Source organism: Nannobrachium achirus (assembly GCF_963921795.1).
Source record: "Nannobrachium achirus genome assembly, chromosome: 2".
Classification (NCBI taxonomy): Eukaryota; Metazoa; Chordata; class Actinopteri; order Myctophiformes; family Myctophidae; genus Nannobrachium; species Nannobrachium achirus.
In genome coordinates this window covers 74,680,406-74,699,504 of record NC_137811.1, presented here as the reverse complement: position 1 = coordinate 74,699,504, position 19,099 = coordinate 74,680,406, and the positions used below count along the sequence as shown (strand labels likewise).

Genomic DNA, 19,099 nt, shown 5'->3' with positions numbered 1-19,099 from the left:
ATCTACTGTACTCAGTCAAATGACCTGAGAGAGGGTTGTAACAATAGTTACACCTGTTTCACTTTTCAGATTCACCTCAGCTGCGAGCTTCTCCGCTGGTCAGTTAGGGCAGGGGTGGCTCGGGGCACCCCTATAAAAAAAAAAAAATCATCCGAGGCACCCTACATTATTATATTCCAAATTTTCACTCCCAGCACCTTATATTTATAGCATATTTTAGCGATTATGTTTCGAGGAAAGCGAGATAACAGCCATTTTGGTTAGAACTGACTGAAAATAACTTTACTTCAAGTTTAAAATGACACTAAATATATTTTAAAATATCCAAATAAATTTCAATATTATCGCATTATCTCGCGGCACCACTGGACTGCCGTCACGGCACCGCAGGGTGCTCCGTCACCCACTTTGAAAACCCCTGAGTTAGGGGTTAAAAGTGTCTTGTTCAGGGACCCCTCGATCCCGGGCTCCCCCAGAGTTAGTGTGGAAGGGTCCTTGATCAAGACTCTGAACCCCACACTGCTCCCGGTGAGCAGGTTGGTGCCTTGCATGGTTTCCTCCGCCATCGGTGTATGAATGTGTGCGTGAATGGGTGAATGTAATGCACAATCTATGTAAGACGCCTTGGATAAAAAGAAGATATTAATTTACCACCATTAAATGGACCATTAAGGTTCCACTTGTACACCTGTCAGAGTTAAAGAAAAATAAAAGAAATTCCATAATTACAAAACCAAATTCTAAGAAGTAGTGAAAATGACGATCTACAAGCTCACAACACGGCGCGAAGCGATACGTTGTGAGCTTGTAGATCTGCTGTTTTCACTAGTTTGCCTCCCGGGCAAACGTCTAATTTAACTTTTGGGTCTCGAGCTGAAAGGTTTGAGAACCACTGCTCTACAGTGTTTCTGTTGTGAGAAGTTATAAGAAGTAGGTGTGCCCCTTGAAACTGCTTGAAAGCCAGTATTGTAGCTATCATTTTAAAAATGATTTAAACTAGTGACAACAGCCAATCTACAAGCACACAACACCTGTAGATCTGGTGTAGATCTGCTGTAGATCTGCTGTTTTCACTACTGTTGTGCGACAGCCTTGTATGGTGAAGCAGGGCTTTACTTTGCGAAGAAACATAAACATTTGAAACTTGGAGATACAAGGTTTCTCTTCCCGACAGTGACGATATTTACACCCCCTTATTATGTTGGTGTGCCCATGGATTCTTGGGACATGAAAAGTGTGCCCATGCAGAAAAAAGGTTGAGAAACACTGAAGTAAGAAGCTCTGTGCTGTGCAGTGTGTGTGTGTTGGTTATCTGATGTATTACACGCTGAGGAAGACCCACACAGGTCGAAACGTCCGGTGTTTGCTGCTGTACTGCTGGGACATCATGAAATATAGAGTCAAAGATTTCATTCTAAAGTGAGTGCTGGCATCTCCTTTATTTTTTTATTTTTTATAATTTTTATCCCGCAATTTTGCAACCCATTTTTCACCCAGTGCCAATTGCCTATGTAATCCTGGGCTCTGCTCTCCCTCTGCCACGCCTGGGGAGACAACGGACTGACCTCATGCTTCCTTCAATGCATGAGTAGTCCAAGTTGTTTCTTTTCACCTGACAGGGGGGATTTCCCCGGGATGGACGTAGCGCGTGGAAGGAACACGTTATTCCAACCAGTTCCTTCCCCCCATCAAGCGCCCCGGCTGGCCAGGGGAAGGCATTATTGAGACCAGGATTACTGCATGTTTTTGTGAGGGTATCTACCCTAGGAGACATCTCCTTTCTAAAAGTTCATTCGCTCCCTGGGCCGTGCACCCAAGACAAGTATTTGACGGAACTGTTTTTTGACCAGTGCCCCTCTCTCTCTCTCTCTCTCTTCTGAAGTGTCAGTTATCTGTCCATCTGCCTCTGCATGGCTTGACTTCCTCCTTCACTGAAAGGTCACGATGCATTCAGCCTGTCAGCCTGCCTAATGGACCCTGTCTGTCAATCAACACAACTCTACACAACTCTACACAATGTGACACTACACAACTCTACACCAGGGGCGTGCTGGGCCCCTGATTCAGCCCGGGAAAAAGAGTTGGAGAGTTCCTCATTGCAGCGCTATAGAGAGAGATCTCTCTCTATAGCGCTGCTGCTACTCAAAGATTTGCCATTTCAGATCATGACAAGTGACAAGCCAGTGGGCCAATTGCTGTACATGACTTATATTTCGTCGTTGTCGGGTGGAAACCTTGTACGTCCAAAACCGTTTGTTTTGTATTTATCATTTTAAAAATGATTTAAACTAGTGAAAACAGCCGATCTACAAGCACACAACGCCTCGTTGTGTGCTTGTAGATCTGCTGTTTTCACTACTTTTGTGAGACGGCCTTGTATGATGAAGCAGGGCTTTGCTTTGCGAAAAAATGTACACATTTGAAACTTGGAGATACGAGGTTTCTGCCTGACAGTGACGATTTACTTTGTTGGCCGCCCACCCCCCAAAATGGAACGAATTATTGTGATGCTTTACCTGCTTATTGTAAGTCGCTTTGGATTAAAAGCGTCTGCTAAATGCCTAAACTGTAAACTGTGAGCTTGTTGCTATTTTCAAAGGATTTTTCTCTCAAGTTTTCCACGTGACTTACAGTATATGCTGTATCTTAGAGGGAAAGATTGTACACATTTACATATAGCTTAATATGATATAATTGTAAGGTTCTATAAAACAATGTGATTCAATTTACAATTTAAAGCTATACTGTGTAAGTTGCTCAACTAGTGGTCAGTAGCGTTATAGCAAACCGCGGTCGCGTCTGCTTTTTTCGGCCATTTTCGGGCCTTCAGACCACCACGTCCGCCTCGCCTCGCCGAGACCTATCCATAGAGGTCTTTCGTGTCCCTCTACGAGCCTCGGTTGGGGAGCTACATGCTAAACTCCTAGCCCAGTGTAAACACTGCAGTGTACTTCCTGAAGAGCTCGGCAGTGTATGATCTGGGCTTTGATTGGCCGGTAGGGAGACACGTGTACAGAATGATGCATATGAAGTAATTTTGCCGGGAAAAACAGCCCCGGTCACGTCCACCAGGGCTCAGTAGAACACATATAAAGAAAAGGCTTTGGGAGCTGAAATGAACAGAGTGGGTGTTCTAAAACTTTAGCGATTTAATAATTAGGACAATTTTAAGATTTGTTTTATTAAAAAAGTTACATAGTATAGCTTTAAGCATTTAGCAGACGCTCTTAACCTCTTAAGCCCCAGGGGGGTCCAGGGGAAAAATCCGCCTAAAATGTATGCCCAAATTGGAACAGTTGTGGACACAAAACTACAATGATTGTGGCTAATCTTGTCCCACCAAATGTCAGCTAACCCCTGATAATTCACAAATGCAGTGTAAAACATCACATTTCTCTTACCAAATTGTCCTGCTGTGATTATTTAGCTAGGAAAAGAGGATTGAAAAAGACCTCCGCCTATGGAAAATTTGCCTTCTGAATAGTGAATGAGCCTCAAGACCTCATTGAAAACATAAATATTGAATAGAGAAATTGTTCACCAAGGTGTCATCAATTGATAGGCAAAATTGTATGAATATATTCCAAACTATGTAAACTCTACAGATGTTTTAGTGAGAGTAGTGCTGTAATATTAGTAATGTTAAAGTATAGGGTGAAAGATGATAAAAACGAGTAACAATAAGTAGTAATAATACTGTAATATGAGTAATGTATGGATGAAAAGTACAATGGCAGCTGATTACTATACTGTAGGACCACTGTAACAATAATCAACAATGAAATTGTACTTTTATTTGGTCTCTATTGATTTATTGACATTTATTGACAGCTGTTCAGAGGTCAACACCTTTTGCCCCCGCCGGCGGGGGCAATGGGGTTCAAGAGGATCCAGAGCGATTTACAATAAGCAAGGTAATGCATCAACACATCAACACATCAACATCAATACAATCAAATGGGAAGAAATAGTAGGCAATCTAAGAAAACCATTCGACCGTAGCCTGGTTCCAGAACATAGACCCCGCCCACTCTCAGAGTGGACTGCTCCAATGAGTGCGGGGGGTGGGGGTGGGTCTAACGAATATCCAATCCGCTCAGCACTTGAAACGATTCAAACGAAGTTCGCACACATCAGGCAGGCTGAGGCAGGCACACACACACACACACACACACACACACACACACACACACACACACACACACACACACACACACACACTCGATGGCTGATTTCACGATGGCAGAATATAACATGACAACGTAAAAGCACTTTGCTGTTTCTTTTTTTTTGTACCTCGTTTTTTCACCCAGTGTCAATTGTCTGATGTAATCCTCTACAATCCCTTTGCCAACCTGTTGAGAGCAACGGACTGACCTCACGCTTCCTTGTATGCACGAGGAGTCCAAGCTGCTTCTTTTCATCTGACAGGGGAGAGATTCCCCGGTTGGACGTAGCGCGTGGAAGGAACACGTTATTCCAACTGGCCAGGGGGAGGCAGTATAGAGACCAGGATTACTGCATGTTTTTGTGAGGTACAGGGGACATGCGGAGAACATGCAAACTCCACACAGAATGGCCCTCTTGCCAACCCCACCTAGGGTGTGGGCACTGATGACGCCCACAGCGTCCCCCCGGCGGGAATCGAACACAGGACTTCCTAGCTGCGAGGCGACAGCGCTAGCGACTGACTGCGCACCGTGCCCCTGACTTTGTCGTTTTCTGTTGTTATGGTTGTGGTCTAAGTAGGGTTGTGAGTTCAACCATAGATGTTCATCTGTGTTATCTCTGTTCTGCACACACAGGACTGAGCTCTAATTATATCACACACAGGACTGAGCTCTAATTATATCACACACAGGACTGAGCTCTAATTGCGTGCGTGCGTGCGTGCGCGCGCGTGCGTGCGTGCGTGCGTGCGTGCGTGCGTGCGTGCGTGCGTGCATGCGTGCGTGTCTCACCTGTACGTCCTTGTAGTGGAAGGCCAGGATGAGGAGGAGGAGGCACAGAGTGGACAGACTGATGGAACAGTTGATGATGAAGGCCCACACCGAGCCCTGCAGGAGAGATCATTCATTACATTATGATGAAGGCCCAGACCGAGCCCTGCAGGAGAGATCATTCATTACATTAGATACCAGTAAGAGTCCCTAATCGGCGTCCGTCAGGACGCATGTATACACATTAATGGTGTCTGCAAAAATCAACCTCATGGTGGCGCTAGAAGAGGGCCATGTGAGAAATCAGGGGCGGAGGTTGTGGTTTGCCAGCCAAGGAGTGTGTGTGTGCAAAGTTTGGCATGAATAGGGGCAACGGTGGTGGGAGATAAGAGTAGGGCCAAAAGTGTGATGTGACGTCACGTGACGTGACGTGACGGACAGACGGAGGGACTGACTGACGGAGGGACAGTCGGTGGAGGTTTTCATAGTGACTTGCGACCTGACGGTAGCAATAACTAGAGTATTACATTATTATGACAGTTGATGATGAAGGCCTGATGACCCCTGGTAACAGATCTGTCCATGTATGGGCATATTGATGACCCCTGGTAACAGATCCGTCCATTTATGGGCATACTGATGACCCCTGGTAACAGATTGTTCCAGTCAAATGGAGTAAGAGGTTGTTTTAAATATGATGATTCCACTCATTCAACCTTAGTGTCACTAGTTGCATTTCCATAAAGCCTCTTAATGCGCATTAAGGGTTTTGCGAATCAATCTTTTTATGGAAACACTTCAAAATTCGAATAGACTTTCATTATCCGCAAAAACTTTTATCCGCTTGGAGGAGGTGGATTTTGAGGCTTTATCGAATAAACTAAATGCGCATTAGTAAATGGAAACACGAAGTGAATAAGTTTTGAATGAAAATGCATTGAACTTGCATGATATTGATTTGGCTGAAGGGAGCTACCAACTTGTTAGCGCTGTGTTCCCTACTAGCCTACTGTACCTTGCATTGGATGTTTATTTTACGGCTCTGTTGTGTGCAAGCCTCGTCCGTCACATCATCCAAGTAAATCCTGGCTAACCCTTCGTCATCACACCGTGTTGCGTGCCAAAAGTGGCCAATCGACTACAAGCTCACAGCAGCTCTAATCGGCGACGCTGCAGGATGAGTGTACAGCGAGACGGTCACAGCAGTGCTCACGTCTTGGATTCGGTCTGAAAAGAAATCAGCCCCATCCCAGCTCTGTGCACTGTGTGCAAGCCCACGGGAAGTAGGTCTATTTACAGCAGGTCGGTCAGACGGACCCAGGCAGGATCTCCCAAGAATCGCATTTCATCAGTTTAATGGAAACAGGCTAAATTTGCTTTGTCTTAATTAATGCGCATTTCTGATAATTCGCTTCCCTAATTCGAATATGTTTATGGAAACATGACTACTGTCACAGACCTGTGTCATTGCTTGTCTAGGTCTTGTATTTCTCTGTCTGTATGTTCTCTGGTCTAGTTGTCTATGTTCCATGTTGTCCACCCAGCTGTATCTCATGTGTCATCAGTCCTCATGTGTCATCAGTCCTCATGTGTCACCAGTCCTCATCACCAGTCCTCATGTGTCACCAGTCCTCATGTGTCATCAGTCCATCAGTCTTGTGTCTGTCTTTGTCGACTCATCGTTTGGTGTCACTGCGGCAGGGGCAGCATAGCTCAGAGATAGAGTTATCAGAGCACGAAGGGTTCCAGAAGGGTTCCCAGTTCGAATCCGGCCTCCCCCTGAGTTAATGTGGAAGAGTCCTTGAGCAAGACTCTGAACCCCTAATTGCTCCCGGTGAGCAGGTTGGTGCCTTGCGTGGTTTCCTCTGCCACCGGTGTATGAATGTGTGCATGAATGGGTGAATGTAATGCACAATCTATGTAAAGCGCCTTGGATAAAAGCGCTACAGCGTTGGTTAGTTTGTATTTCTGTTCAGTTCACCTGCTGTTTATTAAAACACCCAACCATGGGGTTTTGATCACTAGCGGCCTGGCTGTCCTGCTGTTGGGTCCTCACTACACTACACCAGTACGTGACACATAGGTTGTTCTAAATGATGATGTTATTCACTCATCCTTAGAGAGGTTGTTCTAAATGATGATGTCATTCACTCATCCTTAGAGAGGTTGTTCTAAATGATGATGTCATTCACTCATCCTTAGAGAGGTTGTTCTAAATGATTATGTCATTCACTCATCCTTTAGAGAGGTTGTTCTAAATGATGATGTCATTCACTCATCCTTAGAGAGGTTGTTCTAAATGATTATGTCATTCACTCATCCTTTAGAGAGGTTGTTCTAAATGATGATGTCATTCACTCGTCCTTAGAGAGGTTGTTCTAAATGATGATGTCATTCACTCATCCTTTAGAGAGGTTGTTCTAAATGATGTCATTCAGTGACTAAAACTATGACGAAAAATGTTTGTCGACTGCGTGACGAAAACCAAATAAAAACTAAATAAAAACTAAGCTGTGATGACTAAAACTAAGACTAAATATATTGTCAATTTCGTCAAAAAAATTAAAACTAGACTAAAACGTTAGGGAGGGACTAGTGGAGAAGAGATTCATTTTATGTTTGGTTGCTCTCCAGTGTTGCATGCTGAAAATAGCCGATCTACAAGCTCACAACACGTTGCGCTGTGACGCGTTGTGAGCTTGTAGATCTGCTATTTTCAGCACACAACCAAGAGTAAAATCAGTCATTACGATGCCATCAAGGCCTGCCAAAATACATTTCAGTTGACTAAATCAACTGTAGATTTAGTCGCCTAAAACCTTATGATATTCAGTTGACTAACATTAGACTAAAACTAAAACATTTCAGGTGACTAAATTATGACTAAAACTAAATGAACATTTTATTAAAAAAACTATGACTAAAACTAAATCAAAATGTGTTGTCAAAAACAACACTGATGTCATTCACTCAACAGGCATGTTGAGATGTCTGACGAGAGGCAGTTTAACAAGGGGAGCTTATTGTTACACTGATGGCTTCTTACAGTTAAACAGATAATTACTGTACACCTACACACGCACACACACACACACACACACACACACACACACACACACACACACACACACACACACACACACACGCACACGCACACGCACACACACACACACACACACACACACACACACACACACACACACACAGACCTGAGAGGAAAGTTTAACGCATTGCGAGAGGAAGAGAGAGAGAGAGAGAGAGATGGATGGAAAGGGGGAGAGAGAGAGGCAGAGAGGGTGGGAGAGAGATAGTGTGTGTGTGTGTGTGTGTGTGTGTGTGTGTGTGTGTGTGTGTGTGTGTGTGTGTGTGTGTGTGTGTGTGTGTGTGTGTGTGTGTGTGTGTGTGTGTGTGTGTGTGTGTGTGTGTGTGTGTGTGTGTGTGTGTGTGTGTGTGCGTGCGTGCGTGCGTGCGTGCGTGCGTGCGTGCGTGCGTGCGTGCGTGCGTGTGACGTAGCTGGGTTTGGCAGGGCTCTCTGTTTTCCATAATTTGCGGCGTTGCGTTGCGTGAGCATCATTTCTGTTCTGTCCAAAGAACTTTAACTTCTAACATTTAACATTTCACTGCATTCCATGGAGCAGACTCACAACACACCACAACACAACACACCACAACACAACACACCACAACATATCCTCTCCAGGCCAGGTGGCCCGTACAAAGCACCACCTCGGTGGGTTCAAGCTCCACACTTTTTGTTCCTGCCGGATTTGGACCTGCGGATCAAAGCAGGCCCACCCATAAGGCCAGGGACGTGCTGGTCCCCTGATTCAGCCCGGGAAAAAAAAGTTGGAGAGGCCCTCATTGCAGCGCTATAGAGAGAGATCTCTTTCTATAGCGCTGCTGCTACTCAAAGATTTGCCATTTCAGATCATGACAAGTGACAAGCCAGTGGGCCAATTACATGTTGTCTGATGGTAACCTTGTATGTCCAAAACCGTTTGTTTTGTATTTATCATTTTAAAAATGATTTAAACTAGTGAAAACAGCCGATCTACAAGCACACAACGCCTCGCACCGCGAGGCGTTGTGTGCTTGTAGATCAGCTGTTTTCACTACTTTTGTGTGATGACCTTGTATGATGAAGCAGGGCTTTGCTTTGCGAAAAAAATCTACAAATTTGAAACTTGCCCGACTTCTGCCCGACAGTGACGATTGACTTTGTTGGCCGCCCAGCCCCCAAAATGGAACGAAGGCAGACATTTTATTTTATTTTTTTTCCTAATGGCCGGCCTGGACCGGCCGGGAATGAACCGGCCGTTCGGGAGTTATCCCGCTTTTCCCAATGGCCAGCACGTCCCTGCATAAGGCCCACCCATTGGGCCCACCCACAGCGCCCACCCAAGACCCTGATGATAAAACAAAAACCCCAACAGAGTCCATGGAAATGGAACAAAGCCGTTTCCATGTCAAGGCCAAAGACTCCCACATTGATATTGGAAAAGGTTTTTATCCCACGATTTTGTAACCCATTTTTTTCACCCGGTGTTAATTCACCCTTTGTTAGCCTTCTGGTTGGTCCCTGACTGACCAACCAGCAGGCTCTATCTGCCTTGTCCCGCCCTGGTTCCGCCTTTTTTATGTTGAATTTGCTAAAACATAATTTATGGAGAAATAAAAACATATAAAAACATGCTGATTCACTATGCTGCCACTGAGCAGCTCCATTTGACTGAAACCAAGTTTGAAATTAGAATTGAGCACACAGAATAACAATACGAAGCAACTGAATTAACATGGCAGTGGATGGAATGTCCCACTGAATGTCCCTCCAAGACACAGCAACCAATGGGTGTGGAGAGGGGCAGGACAACGGGTGGGACTTGACAAAGGGTGAATTGTCTTATGTAATCCTGGGCTCTGCTCTCCCTCTGCCAACCTGGGGAGACAACGGACCGACCTCATGCTTCCTTCTATGCATGAGGAGTCCAAACCACTTCTTTTCACCCGAGAGGGGGGAGATTCCCCGGCTGGACGTAACGTGTGGAAGGATCACGTTATTCCAACCAGTTCTTTTCCCCTCCATCAGGCGCCCCGGCTGGCCAGGGGGAGGCAGTATAGAGTCCAGGATTACTGCATGTTTTTTTGTGAGGGTACCTACCCTAGGAGACACGGGGAGAACATGCAAACTCCACACAGAAAGGCCCCTTTGCCAACCCCACCTAGGGTGTGGGCACTGATGAGGCGGAGGAGAGAACACGCCCCCCAGTGCCCACAGCGTCGCCCAGCGGGAATCGAACCCAGGACCTTCTAGCTGTGAGGCGACAGCACTACCGACTACGCCACCGTGCCCCCCAAAAAGTGTCCTCGTTATGTCAGGTGTTACATAACCTCGTTCCCAGCCTTGCTCATCTAGCGAAGAGAATGTTCTGGTCACGACCACATAAGGCAGAAAGTACCTAGGAAGGTGGGACTTCTGCCGCGTGAATGAACATCCCCGGAAGTTGCCTTATTTCAACCAATCGCAGTGCAGTGTTCCTGAAAATGGAACACTCTACCGTGCTAGAACCTGTCGGTATGAGCACGGTAGTGGGTGACGGGGGTGGGTGACGGGGCACCCTGGGGTGCCGCGACGGCAGTCCAGGGGTGCCGCGAGATAATTTGATAATAATACAGAATTTATTTTGACACTTGAAAATGGCTATTATCTCAACATTTTCCTCGCAACATAATCACTAAAATATCGTCACTGTCGGGCAGAAACCTTGTATCTCCAAGTTTTAAATGTGTACGTCTTTTGGTAAAGCAAAGCCCTGCTTCATCATACAAGACCGTCGCACAAAACTAGTGAAAGCAGCCGATCTACTAGCACACAACAATCGCGAGGCGGTGTGTGCTTGTAGATCTGCTAAAGATCTGCTAAATAGAAATCGAAAGGTTTTGGACATACAAGGTTTCCACCCGACAACGACGATATGCTATAAATATATAAAGGTGCTGGGAGTGAAAATTATAATGTAGGGGTGCCTCGGATTAAAACAATATTCATGGGACTGCCCTGAGAGAACAAAGTTTGGGAACCCCTGATCTATACCACGTTTGGCCTGACAAACTCGCATTTCTGTGAAGCAGGTGGAAGCTTGCCCCCCTCCCATAGAGTTATGGCTCCCACCCCTACAATACAGACGCTCCAGAGGCGCCATGATGACATACAGCCTTCTGCCAACCAGTGGAAGAAACCCTCCATCCACGCTTTGACCTTTAGCTTTTTTATTAAATATATCCAAGACCTTTAGAGACTTTTATAGAGCTCTTTAATCTGGGAATAAAAGGCATGACTTTTAGCAGCCACATGGTTCACAGCACCCAGCGTTGAAGTGATTAAAAACTGTTATTCAAATTCCAAAACCAGCAAAAGCAGCAAAAAGCTCAAAACGCATTTAGAGCTTGTCGATGTGCTGATCATTTGATGCTTTTGTGTGACGCTGTAGTATGGTCAAGTAGGGACGTTCATTTAAGCCTAGAATTATTGAATGCTTTAACCAGTGAAAAATAGCAGATCTACAAGCTCGTTGTAGATCTGCTATTTTTGAAAAAGTTGTGAAAATGTGTGCAAATCTTTGAATATATGTATTTTCAAAGTGAACGTTTGTAAATAAAATTTAGCTTCTGGGTGGTCCCTGGAACTAACCCATTCGTTAATGGGTCCGTGGCCAAATAAATATCAGTTTGGGGGTGAAAAGGACCTTTTCTTTGACGATGGCTGGCCAGATTGCTGACATAGAAACACAGGTTTTTCAAAAAACCATAGAAGGATTCAAAAGACGGGTCAAAATTCAATTTTTTTTCACGATTTTTCTAAAATAGCAGATCTACAAGCTCGCAGCGCGGCACTCGGTGCCGCGCTGTGAGCTTGTATATCTGCTATTTTTCACTGGTTAAAGCATTCAATAATCCTAGGCCTAAATGGGTTAAGGAAAAACACAAAATGTTATGGCTATGGAGATGAGAGGTTTCAACATCAAGGAGATATAAATGATATTTCTTAGGGTTGTCAGTCATTAACCCATTCAGGCCTAGGATTATTGAATGCTTTAACCAGTGAAAAATAGCAGATATACAAGCTCACAGCGCGGCACCGAGTGCCGCGCTGCGAGCTTGTAGATCTGCTATTTTTGAAAAAAAGTCGTGAAAATGTGTGCAAATCTTTGAATATATGTATTTTCAAAGCGAACGTTTGTAACTAAGATTTTGCTTCTGGGTGGTCCCTGGAACTACATATTTTGAGATGGGGGTCCGTGGCCAAATAAATATCAGTTTGGGGGTCCTTCACATGAAAAGGTTTGAGAACCGCTGACTCTCAAGAACAGACTAACTGAGCTCCGGTTAAGTGAAAAGGACCTTTTCTTTGACGATGGCTGGCCAGATTGCTGACATAGAAACCTTAGAAGGATTCAAAAGACACTTATAGAATCGGGTCAAAATTCTAATTTTCACGATTTTTCAAAAATAGCAGATCTACAAGCTCGCAGCGCGGCACTCGGTGCCGCGCTGTGAGCTTGTATATCTGCTATTTTTTAATATTTAAAGCATAAAATATTGCGTCATAATGTGTTCAGGCCTAAATGGGTTTAATCAGTACATGAAGAGACTGACAGTCATGTGTGTAATCATTCTGATACACCGTGATGTCACGGTCAAGGCCAGTGTTTAATCAGAACAAACATTTTATTATCATCATCATCGTGACTTTCTGTTCTCTTCTCTAATGTGACTCATGTGTGCTGCTCAAAGCAAAGCAGGGAATGTTTGGTTCTGGTTGATGTTAGAACTATAATGTTACACACTGATAGTGATCATTGCTATAGAGCAGGGGTTCCCAAACGTTTTTTTTTTTTTTTGTCTCAGGGCACCCCATGAATATTTTTTTAATCTGAGGCACCCCTACATTATAATTTTCACTCCCAGCACCTTATATTTATAGCATATTGTCGTTGTCAGGTGGAAACCTTGTATGTCCAAAACCGTTCGATTTGTATTTATCATCAACAAAATGTACTAAACTCGCATCGCGAGGCGTTGTGTGCTTGTAGATCGGCTGTTTTCACTAGTTTTATGCAACAGAGGTTTCTGCCTGACAGTGACGATATTTTAGTGACTATGTTGCGTAGGAAAACGTTGAGATGATAGCAGGGCCGTAGTGCGTCTAATCGGCGCTCTAGGCGAGCTTTCTCGAATGCGGCCCCCCACTCCCGCACGCGCGCTTTGCGCGCACAATTTTTGCGGGTTTTGCTGTGAATTTAGTCGGTTTTGGGCCGGTTTTGGGCTGGTTTGGATCCACTCCCTCCATTTCGGCGCCCCCTCGGCGCCCCCTCTAGGATGGCGCTCTAGGCGACCGCCTATACCGCCTATAGCTAAAAACGGCCCTGGATGATAGCCATTTTGGTTAGAACTGACTGAAAATAACTGTGTATTTCAAGTTTAAAGTGTCCAAAATAAATTCCAAATATTATCAAATGATCTCGCGGCACCCCTGGACTGCCGTCGCGGCACCCCTGGACTGCCGGCGCGGCACCCCTGGACTGCCGGCGCGGCACCCCAGGGTGCCCCGTCACCCCAGGGTGCCCCGTCACCCACTTTGAAGACCCCTGCTGTAGAGTGTTTGTCCAGACAGTGGCAGCTCAGCTCTCCCCATCTCTCACCTCTTTATTAAACACTAAATCCATCTTCAGGGGGATACACATGTGATCCAATCAGGAGAGAGAACTCACACAGGATACACATGTGAACCAATCAGGAGAGAGAACTCACACAGGATACACATGTGATCCAATCAGGAGAGAGAACTCACACAGGATACACATGTGATCCAATCAGGAGAGAGAACTCACACAGGATACACATGTGAACCAATCAGGAGAGAGAACTCACACAGGATACACATGTGATCCAATCAGGAGAGAGAACTCACACAGGATACACATGTGATCCAATCAGGAGAGAGAACTCACACAGGATACACATGTGAACCAATCAGGAGAGAGAACTCACACAGGATACACATGTGAACCAATCAGGAGAGAGAACTCACACAGGATACACATGTGAACCAATCAGGAGAGAGAACTCACACAGGATACACATGTGATCCAATCAGGAGAGAGAACTCACACAGGATACACATGTGAACCAATCAGGAGAGAGAACTCACACAGGATACAGGATAAACAGACCTGGCATCCTATATATGGATCTGTCACATTTAGCGCCACCATCAGGCCGATATTTACATGTGACCTGACGGTCCCTTATCTCCTGATTTAGGGAGTCTTACTGGTATTATTATAGTGTGATGTCAAGTGAAGCATGACCAGTCCTGTCTGATTGGACATTAGATTATATTGTCCAAGATATCCAGCCTTACAACCCGACCACACATGAAGCTAGATAGCATTTCTAGGTTTTAGAAATGTGTTTTTTTTACTGATTAGGTGCGTGGTCTACCTATGTTATTGTTTTTCTAGATTGGTATTCCTATGCATTTATTATATTGTTGTTGATGTACTGACATATTATCTTGCTTATTATAGTGATGTATTACCTGCTTATTGTATGTTGCTTTGGATTAAAAGTGTCTGCTAAATGCCTAAATTGGCAGCAGGTTCACTTTGCGGGCAAAGATATTCTAAGAACGAATACAATAGGCAACCATACTAATCAGTAGTCAGTACACATGTTGTACACGAGCAGGTACAGCTGGGTTCAAGTTCTCCTCCAGTTTGAGAAGTTTACTCCACGTGAAGCTGCTTCTATTCAGGAAGGTGGTTGTGGCATGGAGCGGGGCCTACAGGTCAAAGGTCACTCAGACAACCAAACCATCTTGTGTCCATGTGTTTAACTTAGGGCATTCACGAATAGTGATTTCAAGGATTCTAATTATTCGACCTCAAAATATTCGAATACTCGAATATTCGACAGGACTGGCCAAACTGGCAAATATTAAGTAAGCAAGAGGCGAACATTGTGAAAATAGCCGATCTACATGCTCACAACGCCTCGCATTGCGAGGCGCTGTGAGCATCTAGATCTGCTATTTTCACAATATTGATCTGCGGAATCGAGTCACATTAAAGGACAACTTTGTTTTTTTACAACAAGGGTTCATATTTTAGATTGTAATTAGAGAAAAGAAAAAGGGAGTGTTAAAATGTTTTCATTTGCTTCGTTCTATTGTTTTATCGCGTTTACCGTGCTAAAATGTGGGGCATGCGTACGCATGGGGGCATGTGTACAAGTGTACAAGTGGCTAAATATGTCTTTTTAGACACAATAAGCCAGCAGTTTCTTTATTGCTATTTACAGTAACACTTCTAGCCCCCATAAGTCACATCCAACCATGAAAGGCTGTGTTGTATCTTGGGAATGGGCTTATTCTGTGTAAAAGGACATATTTAGCCACTTGTACGCATGCCCCTAACCACTGAAATAAGAATCTCTAAAACAATAGAAAGAAGTAAATGAAATCAATTTAACACACAGATTTTATATTCTTTAATTACAATCTAAAATATGATCCCTTGTTGTAAAATACTAAAGTTGTCCTTTAAATGTAATACCTACAATTCCAAGTGCTTGTCAGGGTGGGGGTCCCCAGTTCAAATATGTTTATTTTTGGGGTCACAGTCTAAAAAGGTTTGAGAACCCCTGGTATAGAGCATTAACAAATTCATCCACCAGGGGCACTGACAACTCATTCTTATGACTTCCTATCTAGCCAAGCTTTATAAACTGTATATATTTTTAAAGAGAGAAAAAAAAAAAAAAAAAACGCAGATATTCGACTTCGGTGAACAATGGTGCCATGGTGCAGGTCCAGGGGTGCCTCCAGAATACTTTGATCATAATTTGAAATGTCAACATCACTTCAGTTTGATGCTGAGGTTCAAGTTCTTAAAGGGGAAGACCACCCATTTTCAATATTGAACTATGTCATTAATATACCTTAGAGCCGGGGTCAGCAACCCGCGGCTCTAGAGCCGCATGCGGCTCTTTAGCACCGCCCCAGTGGCTCCCTGGAGCTTTTTCAAAAATGTATTAAGGGAAAAATATCTCCAAGTTTCAAATTTGTATGTTTTTTTTTTTTTCGCAAAGTAAAGCCCTGCTTCATCATACAAGACTGACGCACAAAAGTAGTGAAAACAGCAGATCTACAAGCACACTTGCGAGGCGTTGTGTGCTTGTAGATCGGCTGTTTTCACTCGTTTAGTTCATTTGTAAATGATAAATACAAAACGAGATTTTGGACATACAAGGTTTCCACCCGACAACGACGATATATAAGGCTTTTATAATTTTTTGCGGCTCCAGACAGATTTGTTTTTAGTTTCTTTGGTCCAATATGGCTCTTTCAACATTTTGGGTTGCCGACCCCTGCCTTAGAGGATGTGTGGAAATTTAAAAAAAAGTTCCCCCTCTTCTGTGTTGCCTAGAACTGGAGGATTGATTTTGGGGTTTGTATTGCAAATTACAACTTGATGACATCACACATTGTACTTCACAATACAAACCCCAAAATCAATCCTCCAGTTCTAGGCGACACAGAAGAGGGGGAACTTTTGTTTTATTTCCACACAACTCCTCTAAGGTATATTAATGACATAGTTCAATATTGAAAATGGGTGGTCTTCCCCTTTAAATGACAAATAACAGTAACAAGTAAAAAGGTTATTTACAGGAAGTGAACCTGTAAGAGAACCACGGGCGTAAAGGCCAGGATATAGACAGTTTATGTCACAAGGAAAACCTGAGAGGATATCTGTTGTCCACCAAAATAACTATGTATACGTGGCGTTTAACTACTTAAACCCCAGCATCCCTATTCTGGGGGGAGCATTCACCAACAATAGCTGATCTACAAGCTCACAACGCGTCACCCTGTGGCGTGTTGTGAGCTTGTAGATCTGCTATTTTTGGTGAAGAGGCTTGGTGTACTTGTAGGCTTAAAAAAGGTCGCACCAAGGACAGTTCAACTCAGGTCCGTTATACTCAGTATTGGGGAAGTTTAAGTTACATGTAACTGAGTTACGTAACTAAGTTACATTTTGCTGTAACTTGCTGGTAACTGAGTTACATTCATATTTCTGTAACTCGTCAAGTAACTGAGATACTTTTTGGGTCATTTTTGGCTCAAGTTACAAGCTACAAGAAGTTACAAGCGAAGTTATGATTTTACGATCAAATGTCCTCAACAGATCATAATTTTCTTATTTGTTTAACTTTATTTTAGGAACACAGATGTTTACTAAAGAGAATGTCAAAATGTTTAAATAAAACATAAAACTCAGTTGAGAGGCATATTTCTGCTGGCATTTGACTTTTTTTGTAGGATATTATATTTTGTTTCATGTTCACCAAATGTACATTCCCAATTTAACGCTGAAAAAAAAAAACTCAAGTTACTTTTTCTATGTAACTTGAAACTTTAGTTATATTTCTCTAGTCTAGGGTTTTTACTTTAACTTGATCACGTTACTGCCATGGTGAGTTACTTGTAACTGTACAAGTTACGCTTTCAAAGTAACCTCCCCAACACTAAAATATAAGTGGTTAAACTGAAGTGATATTGATAAATATTTTAACCTATTTAGGCCTGAACACAATATGACGCAATATTTTATGCTTTAAATATAAAAAAATAGCAGATATACAAGCTCACAGCGCGGCACTCGGTGCCGCGCTGTGAGCTTGTATATCTGCTATTTTTAAAATAGCAGAAATACTGGATTTTTGAAAAATCGTGAAAATCTGAATTTTGACCCGATTCTAAAAGTGTCGTTTGAATCCTTCTATGATTTTTGGAAAAAACATTTCTATGTTTCTATGTCAGCAATCTGGCCAGCCATCGTCAAAGAAAAGGTCCTTTTCACTTCAACTGGAGCTCAGTTAGTCTGTTCTTGAGAGACTACTATGTCAGTGGTTCTCAAACCTTTTCACGTGAAGGACCCCCAAAATGATATTTATTTGGCCACGGACCCCGATCTCAAAATATTTAGTTCCAGGGACCACCCAGAAGCAAAGTTTTAGTTACAAACGTTCGCTTTGAAAATACATATATTCAAAGATTTGCACACATTTTCACGACTTTTTCAAAAATAGCAGATCTACAAGCTCGCAGCGCGGCACTCGGTGCCGCGCTGTGAGCTTGTATATCTGCTATTTTTCACTGGTTAAAGCATTCAATAATTCTAGGCCTAAATGGGTTAACATTATTCGGAGGCACCCTGGACTGGTCCCACGGCCCCGCTATAAGGACCATAGAACCCACCCCTGTGTCCAGCCTAGACTATGGTGTTGTTAAGGACCATAGAACCCACCCCTGTGTCCAGCCTAGACTATGGTGTTGTTAAGGACCATAGAACCCACCCCTGTGTCCAGCCTAGACTATGGTGTTGTTAAGGACCATAGAACCCACCCCTGTGTCCAGCCTAGACTATGGTGTTGTTAGCTCTCCATTCTGCCATTATTCAAGCACTCTAATTATGCACTAAATGATGTGGAAAGATGCCCCGCGCCCCCTCCCCTCCCCTCACCGTGGGGGGAACGGGTCAAATGTGGAAAAAAACTCCAGAAATAGAAGCTTTTTTTTTTTCCTTTGTTTCCGTGCAGAGGATGAAGGTATGCTGAACATATCAGCTTTACAGCACACAGCCTTCTGTTCTGTTCTCACCCCACCAGAATACCAGCACCAGGGCATTTAACCACTTGTGATTTTAGCAAGTCGACTCGACTCAGTAAAAAGTTGAGTTGAAGTCGACTTTATCGTTTGACGACGTCGTCACGTCACACACGACCCCCCCAATTATTTTGGGGGGGGGGTCCCCAGATGATTAACTTAATGTGAAACATTGTTTTTTTCACTCAACAGTAAACAAACCAACATAAAGTTGAAGTGTATAGAGGGTATCTGCACATTAATATAAAGTGACAATTTAAGGACTTTTTAATACCTCTAAAATGACAAATTAAACATTGTCCAAATTTTCCAATATATAGAGGCAGAAATTGTGAAAATAGCAGATCTACATGCTCGTTGTGAGCATGTACCGGTAGATCTGCTATTTTTACAATAGAAAGTATTTCTTTTATTATTCTTTTTCAACTTC

General features: G+C 43.5%; 1 protein-coding gene across 1 annotated transcript in view; it reads right to left on the bottom strand.

The window, feature by feature from the left end:
- Nucleotides 1-19,099, bottom strand: part of kcnn4 (potassium intermediate/small conductance calcium-activated channel, subfamily N, member 4) — a gene marked incomplete at both ends in the record, with an annotated part of 117,733 nt that overhangs the window by 75,931 nt on the left and 22,703 nt on the right. Inside the window, one exon of the mRNA XM_080744423.1 lies at nt 4,962-5,057. Within this exon, the coding sequence (XP_080600549.1) occupies nt 4,962-5,057 (96 nt within the window). The remainder of the gene's footprint in view (nt 1-4,961; nt 5,058-19,099) is intronic.